The 14,425-nt window shown below is 31.0% G+C and overlaps 1 protein-coding gene across 6 annotated transcripts in view; it reads right to left on the reverse strand.

Annotated features, from left to right (window-relative positions):
* The window catches only part of LOC148613074 (stAR-related lipid transfer protein 3-like), a 39,524-nt gene that overhangs the window by 20,209 nt on the left and 4,890 nt on the right, over positions 1-14,425 (reverse strand). For 2 of the 6 annotated variants that reach the window (XM_088595093.1, XM_088595096.1), the window contains exons 2-8: positions 10,045-10,139; positions 9,562-9,730; positions 8,777-8,866; positions 7,377-7,454; positions 6,463-6,516; positions 5,032-5,152; positions 1,303-1,362 (exon numbers count right to left, since the gene is read on the reverse strand). In XM_088595093.1, the coding sequence (XP_088451219.1) occupies positions 1,303-1,362; positions 5,032-5,152; positions 6,463-6,516; positions 7,377-7,454; positions 8,777-8,866; positions 9,562-9,730; positions 10,045-10,139 (667 nt within the window). Of the gene's footprint in view, positions 1-1,302; positions 1,363-5,031; positions 5,153-6,462; positions 6,517-7,376; positions 7,455-8,776; positions 8,867-9,561; positions 9,731-10,044; positions 10,140-10,314; positions 10,459-13,803; positions 13,912-14,425 lie in introns of those variants that run through there. The other 4 variants (XM_088595098.1, XM_088595097.1, XM_088595094.1 and 1 more) reach the window with 3 other exon arrangements.

Below are 14,425 nucleotides of genomic sequence, written 5' to 3' on the forward strand. Positions count from 1 at the left end.
AGGGCAATAATTGTAATAAGTAGTCATCTAACAACTTTGACCCAATAAAACCTTAAGTAGGCCTTATTACAAAGATTATTTCATCAGTTGAAAGTTTTTTTTAAAATCTATTATAGTTTTTAAGGTGTTGGAAATGAACTGCAAAAAAAAACATTTTTCGCCTTTAGAGGCCAAAACTCTTAACTAATTTTGACCTAATGCAGCCTTTTGTAGAGCTCTTCATGCTGAAAAAGGAAAGTCATATTTCTTTTCCAATATCTCTTATAGTTTTTGAGATATATGGGGTCTAAAAATAGCAACGGTGGCCATATTTTACTCTTGGTTTTTATAATTGATACAATTTTCATAGTAGATACCTTAAGTAGTTATCTAGGATTTCACTTTCACCTCACCTGGGGCAAGTGAAATTTTGGTGTGGGAAAGTTGTTTACTATGTTTTACTTTCCATTTGGCATTGAAGTAGAAAACCTGAAATTTTGATATGATTCATTAAGTTGGGAATTTTACATGTAGGAAAGTTAATCTTCATTTAGAGTTTCCCTGTGGAAAATTTTTGATAAAACCCTAGTACATAGCCAAAGGATGCTGATGATTAAGGTTAACAATAATAATCTCTGGTTTCAGAGAAAATTTTTAAAGAAAAGTTAAAATGACTGACAGAAAACCACAACGGGGACAGACATCAAGTGATTACAAAAGCTCAAACTCTTCCAAATAAGGAAAGCAGTAATTTGGAAATCTTGAGACAAAGGTTTTCAAACCTCATTCTCATTACTGAAAATAGTATTTTTATTTGTAGGAACCAGTTTTTGTTTGTTAGAAGAAAAATGTCATTTCTTGGGTTCTCCTACTCAGAGATTTGACAAAAATTGAACTTCAACATACAAAAATGAATGAGAAATACTATGAAATTCCTTTTTTTTTCAGTAAGTACCCAATTTTATGGTAAGACAAAACCACAAAAACATTAAAAGTTTGTGAGCCATGAACAATAATACCGTCACAGCATTAACCATGCACATAAAAATGTAAATGAAAGGATCATTGGAAGTTTTGTCTAGTACATGTATCTTTTGTCATGTGTCAAAGCACAGCTAATCACTAATTTAAAGCAGCCATTTGTTGATTTTTTATCAAAAATGGCCTTCATTTCATGGTATATCACAGTTCAGACAGAGTTTGGATTTTGAACTGAACATGACTAAAAATTGAAAAAATCTTGAAATGATTTGCAAATGTGTGCATTCATCAAGTTTAAAAAGAAAAAAAAAGTAAATTTACTATCTCAAAATAGGATCATACCTATGGTATTAAAAGCCAAAATCAAAAGCACCAAGCTCAGAATAAAAGCAATAACACGAACTAAAAATAGAAATTAAAGTCATTTTAATATTATCTGTTACTTTTGGGGTCCTCTTTTAAACGTCACTACATTATCATGCATTGATCTGTATAACATGATAATTTAACCCCTACCATGCAGGTTCTGTATACAAGTATTTAGGGTTACATTTGCGACAGTTTCACTTTGGATACTTTGTATTTATGATTTGTCCTAAAAATAGAATTACCTATTTTCAATCCACATAAAACCAAAGTAAAAATTGTTTGTTGTTTGAACGAAAAATATTTCTGACCATATAAATGTTTCTTCAGAAACTTACTCAAGATGAGTAGAACTTTGTAGTTCTTTTCTCCAATTTTTTGTCTTACATTTAAAATTATAATAATAAATTTCATAATATAAAAAAATATAAATAAAATCATAATAAGTATGGTTATTATTATTTAAAGTTTTAATTCTTTTCATATTTATTATTTTTGATCTACTTATCAATAGCTTGTCTATGACGTCCCCCAAGATTAAGTGAATCTACATTTAGATAAAAGATATATTTTTTTCCTAGTCTGTTTACAACTGCTAGAAAAAGCTTAAAAACTATTTCATTACACAATTAAGGATGTTGGCATGGCAACTTGTAACTGTCTAATACTAAGCTAAATGCATGGAATCTTCATATTCTACTTCCCAAAGTCACCAAAAATGCTTCATGAATGAAAAAAAAAATAAACTGCTTTAATTTTTGACACATTCGTTTCTAAAAATAATTCATCAAATAAAGATTATAAAAGATAAAACAGCATGGTAAGGGTTAAGTGAATTACTTCAAAGACCCCTTAAGTATCCAAGACCAAAAATAAGTGCAATTTTGGAAAGTATGCAGGACCAGGCAGTGCACAGCATAAAAATATAACCACAAATACATTTCCTTAGCCTATATATAAATATATAAAAAGCCTATATATAAATATATAACTATATAAACGTGAATTTTCCCCCTTCATCAATGGTGGTATTATTTAGGCACAATCATCAATGCATTCTAGAAGCGGTTCCAGTGTCAATTACTACAATAAGTGCATGGAAGTTGTGGTAAGTGTGGCTCTGAGGCCAATACTTTATAAATGACATTATCCAAAATACCTATTGGTTGGAACTAAAAAAACCAAAAATACCAATATGTTGGAACTAAAAAAAAAACAAGATACCAATTAGTTGGAACTAAAAAAAAATTATTATTTAGAATTAAAATAAATTTACTTTAAACACAGCTTGCAGTAATTGAGTAAACCTGTGTTACTCTTTTTGAATAACCAAACTAATAACAAATTGAATCATGCGAGTCATTTTTATTTTTCGCAAGTTATAAAGTGCTTCAGTGACAGACTAGACGTCGCATGGTGGTAGTTATAAAGTGCTTCAGTGACAGATTAGACGTTACATGGTGGAGAATCAACAACAAAAGTGGTTTGACGATGCAGGCAATAAAAAATGTGTCATGTGGAAAATTTCAAGTTCATTGAAATACAAGATGTTCCTTTGAATACTTTTTGTGACTTAAAGCCACCTGTAAACTATGTTAAAATTCATATGCCAACAAAGATTTAAGCATTTAGAACATGTTTATAGATGACTTAAATCTTCCAGCTGTAAGTCCAATGTCTAATTCAGTAACTGATAATCGCATTGGACAGGCTACTCCAATTACTCTGATTACTGTAAATGTACTAATATTCGTGGTGTACTAATTTTTGCTATTTTTGCGTTGGGCAGAAAACCATGGAAAACAGTACCAGCAAAATTTATCATAACACCATATACTGCCAACCATTTTTTTTTAAACCGTGAAAATTGATACCCTAGAATTTGTTCATTTGACATAATCCGCAAAAATTAATACACTAAGAGTAATTGATTATAGATTTTCATCTGATTCTGAACACTATTTTTTTTATAGACACTGGCACTCACAGGCACAGGATAAAACAAGTACAAGTAAAAACATATCAAGCACTTGTAGTTCGTTTGTATTTAAATTCTACCTGTATCACCTACATAATTGCCATTTGGTGTCAACCACAGAAGGAGCCATAACATTGTCAATGAAAACATACAAATTTTACTACTTTGATATTTCTTTTAGTTTTAAATTAAATTTTAGAAATTCGAAATTTCAAAATTATGGATCAATGCCACTTCTGAATTGAAAAAAATGCTTCATTCCTAAATATGATCAGCAGAGAACTCTTAGAATACAACCAATCATTACACACCTTCATAAAAATCATATTCATTAATATCATCATCATCATCTTCAAAAAAAACTTCCATGCAAACTCAGCAGTCCAAGGACAAAATGGGAAACAACTCTTACAAAAAGGCTAAAACCCTGAGTGAAATTTCTTACAAAAAATAAAATCAAAGCATAAATAATTTTAGGCATTTTAAATTGGAAAAATAAATTAAGTGCAGGCATAAAATATGTATGAAACATCTCAATGATGTTGTATTCAAAATTTTAAGGGGCAGCAATTTTTAGTTCCTGAGAAGATAGGATGGAAATATTTGATTTGGATGGATTGGCATGAAAAGTATACTATTGATCTTCAAATGTTTAAATTGGTTAGCTCCATCTTATTTAGCAGATAAAATAAAAATCTGAATTAAATCCATACCATTCAAGAAATGCCATTAACAATGCTCTTTTTATTTCTAAACCTAAGAGAACTATTCAGTCATACATTTGTTTACTCGGGCCGATCTCATTGGGAATACCCTCCCAAATGAAATAAGAAGTCGTTTATTATGCCTCGACTCTTCAAACAAGTATATAGTTCACTTTTCACATTTAAATTTATATAATCTTTAAAAATAAAAGATATAAAGGCAAGTAATCATAGATTATCTAGCCTTCTCCAAGTTTAAAGTAAACTTTCCAAGTCAGCACTATTTCAAAATCATCCAGAATTTACAAAAACTAGAACCCGTAATTTTTATTTGTTGAATATAGGCTCTAAAGTCACTCCTATAGTACATAGATACCAGTAAATCCCTGATAAAAATTTCATTGAATATTTTATTCTAAAGGAAAGAACTCTCTCATAGCTTATCAATTTCAAAATCACAAAATGGAAAGGAGAGCTTCGTGAGGCTATAGCTGGGTCAAATAGAGTGCACATTGATCAATACACAATGCATACCACCAAGAACTAAAAAGAATACAAAATGTTACACCTAAGATAAAGAACAATTTTTAGAAATAAGATCTTGAAAACTTGAGACAAATTGTTGAAAAACAATTGTTAGTGCAGTTTTATATAAATGCTTTTCAAGGTTTAGTCAAACCATTAATTTTAATTCTAAGTGAAATGGAAAATTTCTGTTGCAAAACTTAAGAGGTGAAATCAATTTATAATTAAAAAAAATCACCAAAGGAACAAAATTTCAAAAAAGCTTGCAAGCTGAAAATCTAAATTTTATATTTTTGAAAACAGAAATAATTTAAATCACTAATTACTGAAGGAGAGACTGTAATATTTCACATTAATCAAATAATAAGTTTGCTTAACTCTAATTACACAGAAATATTCATTCATCCTACTTCTTTAAAATAAAAAAAAAAACGCAGAATCATTTAACAAATGAATACAGTAACATTTAACTGAAAAGAAAAGTAAATATTTGCATACCTCTTCTCTTGGCTTTTTTCTCTGAAGGCAGAACTTTGAAGTCTAAGAACCAAGTCTCAACCCATGCCATACTAAATGAAACTATCAACAATACATAACCTAGGGCATTTTTTTCCGAAAACTGAAAAAAAAAGAGAAAAAGTGAGGCTTCAGTCTCTACAGAGTGGCACTGAATCATATACTAATTTATGCATTTTTTCTTCTGTTAAATTTATTTCATAATTTTAGATTGTCAGTACAGTCGTCGAACCAATCCTTGATTATGTGTAAAATTGACAAACTAACGAAACTGTAAAATATAAATTGACTGCTCTATGGTCACATGATGCCATCACCAGTTTGTTGGATTGGTTCAATGGATCGATGACTGATCACAATTTTTGTCGCACGTATTAGTTCAGGTTCTGTACCATGCATCTATTTCAGTGCATTGATGCATTAATGCTGAGCTGCTACAAGATTAAAGTTCACTACTAAAGATTCATGGGCTATCATCATGAATTTGTGGTTAATTATGGTGTATCCATCTGCACCAAGAGGATCACCATGTCATTATTTTCCTCTTTCATCAACGTTGACATGATAATTTATAAGAAATAAGGCTGAGTTCTTTTCTAGAAGACATATACCCTATCACTGCACCTGGTCCATGCTACTGAGTTTTAGAGAAGTCTATGTATCTTATTCATTTTCTTTCTATGTGTCTGTTATTGTGATTGTGTTTTAGGTTCTTTGTTGTGTATTGCCTTTGTCTTGTCGTCATACATAGGTTTATATTATCTTTTGAATCTGGTACCTTAGATTTCACATTTAACTTTCATGGAAATTTTCAATGTGTGTAAAAAAAAATCTATTGTTAGTATCCAAATAACTTTTTTCAAAAACTTTTACCAATGAATTTAAAATATAAGACTTTACAGAAAAATGTTCTATTACAATTTTTTTAGAGGACAACAAAAAGCATGGCTATACAATCGTATATATCCCTGTTAACAAATTTATTTGATAAGTTCTGTTTTGGGGATCTATCAATGAAATGAGTGACAGTAATAGTTGTGTGCAACTTTGACTAAAAGCTATTTTGTAGAATTTCTATATTAATAAATTTAAAGCCTACACATTTTTATTTTTGAAATTTTATTTAAAATGCTTCAGTAAACAGATGACAACATGTGGCTTTTCATATAACCTATGTTCATAAGAGATATAAATTATACAGAATGTACTGCAGAATTCAAAATTACTGAAATGAATCATTATGCATTTCATCATATAGACCTATGAAGCAACTTAGTAACAAAAATAAAAAAATTGTAGCTTTTTTAGGGGTGTATCAGATTTTACAGAATTTGCATGATTCTTACAAAGACTGATACATATCTAAATCATCTTGTCCTATCTGTTCAGCTAAAAAATTCATAAGCAACTTACATTAAAAAGAAAACATTTTGCTAAAAGGAATGAACAGGATAAGAATGTTGTTATCTGAAAGAAAAAAGAAAAAAAATCAATGCAGACATTATAACTGTATAGCACAAAACACAGTGACAAGGGTCAAATGGCAACAATCCATGAACTTAATCAGCACCATTCAACATACCAAATTGACATTCATGATTCAAACATATCAAGACTACTCATATATTCTAATTACAATCTTAATTACTGTCTATCAAACAGTTTCAGCACATGTATTCAAATTTAAGAACTGACACCAGATTTATAATAAGTTACAATGTTCAATTTATTTCTTCTGGTTTCATTTTCATCAGTTTGTCTTAGGTAACTGACTTCTCTTGTTGTCTTCACTTTTCTTTTCAATACATTTTCATGGTTTCTGTTTCTACAGCAGCAAAACCAAAATGACTTATGAAGAACATCATAATAAACACAGTAAAGATCCTCTAAGAGATACCTCTATACAAAGATCCTATAAGAGATACCTCTATACAAAGATCCTATAAGAGATACCTCTATACAAAGATCCTCTAAGAGATACCTCTATAAAAAGATCCTCTAAGAGATACCTCTATACACGTAAGTAAAGGTTTTCTTTGGGATTGAGGTATGAAACCTCTGTAAGTAGCTATATTGTAAATAACCAATTTGCCATAATATTGTGAAAGTACTACTGTTCAGGGGGTACCAATTTTCATGGTTTTTATGGGTAGGCCAAACCTCTAAATTTGGTTCCCAAAGAAAAGGAGAATCCCATTGATGTGCATACTGAAACCCTCGAAACCATGATTTCAAGAATCCACAAACTTGTGTTTTTCTTCTCTAATCCACGAAAATTGGTATCCATGAATTAAAGTATTTTCACAGTGAGCTATCTCTAAACTTACAGCTATCATCCACCAATGGTTAATTCTAAATAGTGCATAGGCCAGCAGTAGCAGGGTGAATCTAATGGTTGACAACATCTGAAAAGGCAGAGAAAAATCATACAGAAAACCTATGTAGCAATGTAATGTTTTTCTTTAAGTATCAATTAGTTATTGTGGTATGTAAGTTTTGTGGATTTTTAATTCAGGCAAAATTTAGTTTTAAGTCGAAATTTTAATTTTTGTTTGGAATTTGATAGTTGAAGTGCTTTAATTAGCATCTGAAAATAGAGGCAAACAAAAAGGGAGCTATAGTGTGCAATGTGCTAGGTTTACTGTAGACAATCAGCTTTGTCAAATTATATATGGCACTTAAGAGGACTATAACAGATATGACACTGTAAATCAAACTTTCATCTGGGGACTTTGAAACTATAAAGAGGGACACTGACACTTGCAGAGGGGTGAGGGTCTGTGAGGACAAGGTGTGGCATCTCTCCATTTTTACTGGGCAAGGACAATATTTTTCATCAAGTTTTTTACCCAACAAAAAAATTGTAACCATGAAAAGAGTTCTTTCACAATAAAGAGATGTTTCTATTTCATTGAAAGATTTCTAATGATTCATGTGTAATGCTAAGAGAAGTTAAAATGTATGTTAAATTTGGAATTTTTAAAAAGAAATTCGCCATTATCATAGCAGTGTATCATACCTGTATGTGAAAAAAATAATTGAAAGAGTTTTAGTCACTTCAATCATAACTGAAATAGAAATATCTTTGAAATATAAGGCCAAATAAACTTTGATTTTCATCCCCTCCCACATTTTCTAGCACCAAGGTATAACACACAAATCTTTTATTTTCATTTGACTAAAATGATGTTTCTTATCTGAAACTGATGTGGCTATGGATTTAGAGCATATCTATTTTTCAAATAGCAAAAAATAGGCTAGCAAATATCTGGTCCCAGAACCACAAAATTTGAAAAATTACTTAAGTCAGAGGAAATTCTTAACTACTTATGTCATCAATTTCAGACTTGGATTGTAGTTTTCATGGAAGTTTTGTCCAGTTTTGTGGTGCCGGGTAAGATATAATAAATAAAAAAATAAAATCCTCCAACCCACCCCGTATTTTTTGTGAAGGTTAGATGAAAATCTATCATTTAAGTTTACCAGGCCTTAGACTATTGAAACTTTTAGTTATTTAACCAAGTATTTTATAGATGATTCATATATTGCTTAGTGTAATATTGTGACCCTGATATCCAGAGTGAATTGACACCTTACACAATTCATTCACACTAAACATATTGTATACAGTCTGCATTACCGGTAAATAGAAGGTTAATGTTCAGAACTGACCACTTAATAAAATAGAGATTGTGTTATATTTCTCTGGTCAATATACAGAACTTACCACAATATCAAACAGTGATGTGTTAATGTTATATTTCTCCACTTGGTCTATAAACTGGTCCCATTTTGAAGTGGATGAACCTGTTAACATCTGAAAAAGGTAAAAAGAATAGGCTTCTTTAAAACTTCCAGTCAAAAACTGTCTAATTTAAAGGGGGCATGCAGCTCATATACTCTTCCAATAAAATCCACTGCTCAACTCTTTTTGATTTTCAAAGAATATGTTGTATACAGCTTCTGTCTTTAATTTCTCTGCTTTTGTTTTCATCATTCAATATCATCTGTCTTTTTTAAAGAGTGGTGTTCCACATGTTTTCTTTTGGGAAAAACTTGTCAACATTGACCCCAATTAAACAGGAAGTTATTGGAGATCAACTAAAATTGCTTTCAACATATACCCTATCTATATGAGCCACACACTATATCAGAAATTAATGCATCCATTGAGAGCTGAGATTTCTGTGATGAAAATTTCCTCTATCATTCAATATAGTGAAAAAAATCCCACAAAACAAGAAGTTGAAATCAAAGAGCAACCAAAATTACTTATGAAATATGGCCTATCTATATGGAGCCACATACCAAATTTGAAATCAATACAACCATTTGGACCCAAGATAGTTGTGACGAAGATTTGGATGGACAGACAGACGAACAAAGTTATTCCAATATACCATCCACTTGTTGAGTTGTGGTATAATATTTAGAGAGCCAAAAATGAAAAAACACATTTCATTAAAGATTATCTTATCTGTTGACTTTCATTTAATCTGAACTACTGTATACCTGGGTGTAAATGACCCATATGATGAAAATGAGACCAAGGTCAAAGGTCACCAGAAGACAAAATGTTCTTCTAACATTGGACATCAGAAATTTATCGGACTTCCATGATGAGCTGACATTTTCTGAAGCTGAGGTACTGTAACCATTGGTTGTGTAAGGAGTGGTATAGCTGTAAAATAAAATTTTGTATAATAGTGGTACATACATAATATTGTATCTCCATGCAATAAAAATTTAACGCATTTTTGCATAAATAAACCAACTTTCCTGCTTATATAGTTAAATATCTACATTGCTTATCAAACAAATTGAAATTGTCTTTTTTTAATTACTTTATTTTTTTTCAAATTCTTGTTACTGTTGACACCTGACAGCATGTTAGTCAATCTGCTAATGATTTTTAGTCTGTCAGTCTATCTGTCTGTCTATCTGTCAGTCTGTCTGTAAAGATATAAAGTATAAGACTTATTCCAGTAAGAATACCTGTTGTTCTGTCCTGTAGCTCCATAAATTATCCTTGCAGCTTCTTTGGCCTGATGTTCTCTGTTACCTCCTACCTGTACCATATCTTCCTCAGCCTGACAGATAAAAAACAATTACTACACATACATCCTCAAATGAACTAATTGTCAGATCTAGAACCACTATTAAAAAGTCATTCCATAAACCACTTTATTCAGCTAATTCAGTAAAATGTAGGATTAAATCCCAAAACATTTAATTGTTTATTGGTACATATATAAACTTCCTTACATTTGAACAAACAGATTGACACACAGAACATTAATGAACAACCACTCCATCCATGGCTGGGCAAGAAACCATAATTGCTCACTGTCCCGCTATGTGTCCATGCCACAGTGTAGATATCATGTATATGTAGGCGATGGTTTTGACCTCAGCCTGACATTCAAGAGGGACAAGTAACAAATACAAAATTTACATTTTATTTGTAGACAAATATCAAACTGGTTTACATTTTAATTTTGTATTTAAAAAAAATAAGGCACTATAGATGCTAGGGGAAGGTAAATCCTTTTGAGAAATGGTCTAAATTAACTTTTCAACTTAAAAACACCTCTAATTGTCATTTCACAATCCTATAGTAATAATAGACTTTAAACACACATGTCTGAACCAACCACATTTGTTGAGTAAGAAATGACACAAGGAAATCCATATACTATCTATTAACAATACTGTTAGTACCTACTTGACAACACAATTGATGTATTTAAGTGTATACATGGATAAAACCAACCAAGAAAGATTTTACTGCTTTATCCAATTTGAGAAAAATGACGTGTCATTCATTGCCTGTTTCATACACAGAATGGTACTTAAAATCTTGAATACTATTTCATCATAACCAATCCTGTTATTTCTTCAAATTTTAAGGAGAATTGTCTGTAACAATGTAACATGATTGTTAAGCATGCAAACTTTCTAAGGCATTATAACAGAGAAAATTAGAAACTGTTGCATTGCTTTTTCAAAATAATTATCTTTTTGCCTTTCCAAATAATTTTTTTCAAATTTTTAAACTCAAATTTAAAAAAACCTAACTGTAATAGTATGGCAAACAGCAGGCTGAACTAGACATTGCCCCCAAAAAAGACTAATACCCCTAGCATTTCAAACACAGTACATTTGGGGACCAATGTGGACATACATTTCATACTGGACACAGTTTTTATGGTGGATAGACTAAGCACTTTTGACACACAATTTGCTGCAATTTCTTAAACATCCAACTCCAAACAGCAATCAGTACTAATTTTTGCTAACAACACAATAACAGAATATAGCTACTTGCTGACAATATGTACATTTCTGTGTGGTAATCTAACACTCCACTGAATATTCCTTACAATCCAGCAAGTTGCTTTTTGTTTGTTTGTTGGGGTTTAACGTCCGAGCAGCAATGTTTCAGCTATATTCAGACGATGCAAGTTGCAGACAACACATGAGACCAAATTATGCTGAAAAAAGCTTATTAGTTAAAACAGCCATCATTTCTACAATTTTTGACCAAATATAAACTCTTGACAAAAGAACATCTCCACAGGGTAATCTAACACTCCATTGAGTTTCATCACAATCCTGCAAATCGTTAAAGGGGATTTGTGAACAACATAAGAGACCATGTTTTGCTGAAAAATGCTTAAATTCCAACAGTCGTCGTTTTTACAATTTTTGTCAAAATTTGAATTACTGACAATAAGTACATCCTTACATGGTAATTTAACCCCCCATTAAGTTTCATAACAATCCTGCAAGTTGTTGAGGAGGAGTTGTGGACAATACATGAGACCAAGTTTTGCTGACAAAAAAACCATCATTTTTACAATTTTTGTCCAAACATAAATTCCTGACAAATGAACACCTCCACAGGGTAATCTAACACTCCATTGAGTTTCATCACAATCCTGCAAGTCGTTAAAGGGGATTTGTGAACAACGTAAGAGACCATGTTTTGTTGAAAAATGCTTAAGTTCCAACAGTCGTCGTTTTTTACAATTTTAGTCAAAATTTGAATTACTGACAATAAGTACATCCTTACATGGTAATTTAACCCCCATTAAGTTTCATAACAATCCTGCAAGTTGTTGAGGAGGAGTTGTGGACAATACTTGAGACCAAGTTTTGCTGACAAAAAACCCATCACTTTTACAATTTTTGTCCAAACATAAATTCATAATAGTATATACATCTCAATGTGACTATATTACATCCAACAAAGTTTCATAACAATGCTGCAAGCTGTTTAGAAAATTGTTAGCTCCAGACAGACAGGGTGAAACAATACACCCCCTGATCTTCCTATTTTCAAAGGAATGTAAACTCCTGGCAATAAGCACATTTCCATGTAGTGCTTTAACAATTTACAAAGTTTCATCAAAACCAGCATGTAATGTAAGAGGATTTATAGACAATGCCACGTCATACTGATAGACAGACTGACAGGCAGTTCAAAAGATGAAAGTTTCATCTAGTTTCATTCGTTGATTTTAGAATAAAAGGGACAGTATGATAACTTTATATCCCACTTTATTTCCACTATCTAGCATCTGTAATATCTAAACTACCATTAACTCTACCTAAAGGGTAATAACAAAACTACCACAATAAATGTCAATTTCAGAGCAAAAACTGAGAAGTTGGAATGGTCCTGACTTGATAAAACAGGAATAACTTGATGTAAAACCTTGTAATATCTGCAAGCATTAATCATATTAATCATATCTTCTAATTTTCAAAGGTACATGTACTTCTAATTTTCAAAGGTTTAACTGGTGAATATTTTTGTACATTGTTACTGACCCAAACCCATTATCTCATAAATGATATAAGTACATGTAAGATTTAAATCAGTAAATAAAAATTATTTGTGTCAATAAAACTTCATAACATTTAGTCAAATAGGAAAAATGGGAAAATACTCCTCATTTGAGACTGTCCATCTAGAAACCAGGCAGTTCCTATGATATGGATGATACATGGTAAATTTCATCCTATGGAAATTTTATTCCATTGTAATGTTTATATCATACATGTATATACATCAAATAGTAAAAAAAAAAAAATTTAAAGTGACAGCTCAGAAAACTTTTTAAGTTCCCTGATAAAGCAACTACATTTTATACAAAATTAAAGAGTTATCTCCCTTTTCAATGAATTTCAATGCTTTCTACGTATTTTTTTTTCTCATTGCAATTAATCAAAAACCAATTTAACTTTAAGGATGGATGCATTTGAAAATTTAAATAGATGAATATATTTTGAAAACAAAATTTGTCATGTGACACCCAATGCTTGATATTTGCATAGACAGTGGACACCCTCTTAAAACTTGTACAGAATAGATAGCAATAGGGCACCTTACATTTAAAATGTCATTACATCACATGGAAAGATATCATAAATGTTGAACATATGAAAATGTTAACAAAATAAGGAAACAGGAAGTATCTAATCAAGTTCTAATACAGAACTGGATAACACTTCTGGGGTAACATTCTTCACTAAAACTGTTCATATTTCAATGAAATTCAATATATAACTTTTTTTTTTTAAATCTCGTGGTTTTGGGTGATATGACACTGCATATTTACATAAAACTATGCAGATCACATGATTTTAAATGTAGAACACCAAAGTGTTAAGGTGTTTAAAATAAATAATAGTAAGGAAATTTAAGGTTTATCCTTATTTAAGTATGAAATAACTGAAATCACCTACCATCCACTTCAGATATAACCCATAGAAAGCTTTGTATTATTTAACAATAAAATAATCATTTAATTCCTCCTATCAAACTTTACAGGTCAAAGGTTACTGTTTGTATCAGGTCATATAATCTCCTATAGTGCATGTATTTTAGCCATGTATATAAATAACATGTTGTACACACAGGCATGTGTACATGTACTACATTATATAAGGAGCAATGTGTGAATTTCATGCCCTCTTGGTTTTAGAAATACATGTACATGCAAATAGCCTAAATGGGTTATAGCCATTAAGTAAGAGGACAAGTTATCCATCTGAATGCATAAGGAACAACACATAAATACATGTAGATATTACTGACTTCTGCAACAAATCAAAGTATAAGATCCATAACTTCAGGTTGGGGCATAAATGGAATTAAAGGGTAAGTGAAGTGAGGCAAGACAATTTTTGGGGGATAGAATTTTCGAAAAATCTAGATATCAAGCAAAAACAAATTCCCCATTTAAAGGGGGCGGCTATGCCAGGCCCGACCATTATAATTCTGCCACTGACCAGTCTCAGCACAAAATAATATATATAAAAGTCATGATGTCTTTTAGGATAGGAATATAAATGAAATTAATAACTA

Source organism: Perna viridis, chromosome 7, assembly GCF_037379345.1.
Source record: "Perna viridis isolate PV_CMFRI_1.1 ecotype Kerala chromosome 7, ASM3737934v1, whole genome shotgun sequence".
Classification (NCBI taxonomy): domain Eukaryota; kingdom Metazoa; phylum Mollusca; class Bivalvia; order Mytilida; family Mytilidae; genus Perna; species Perna viridis.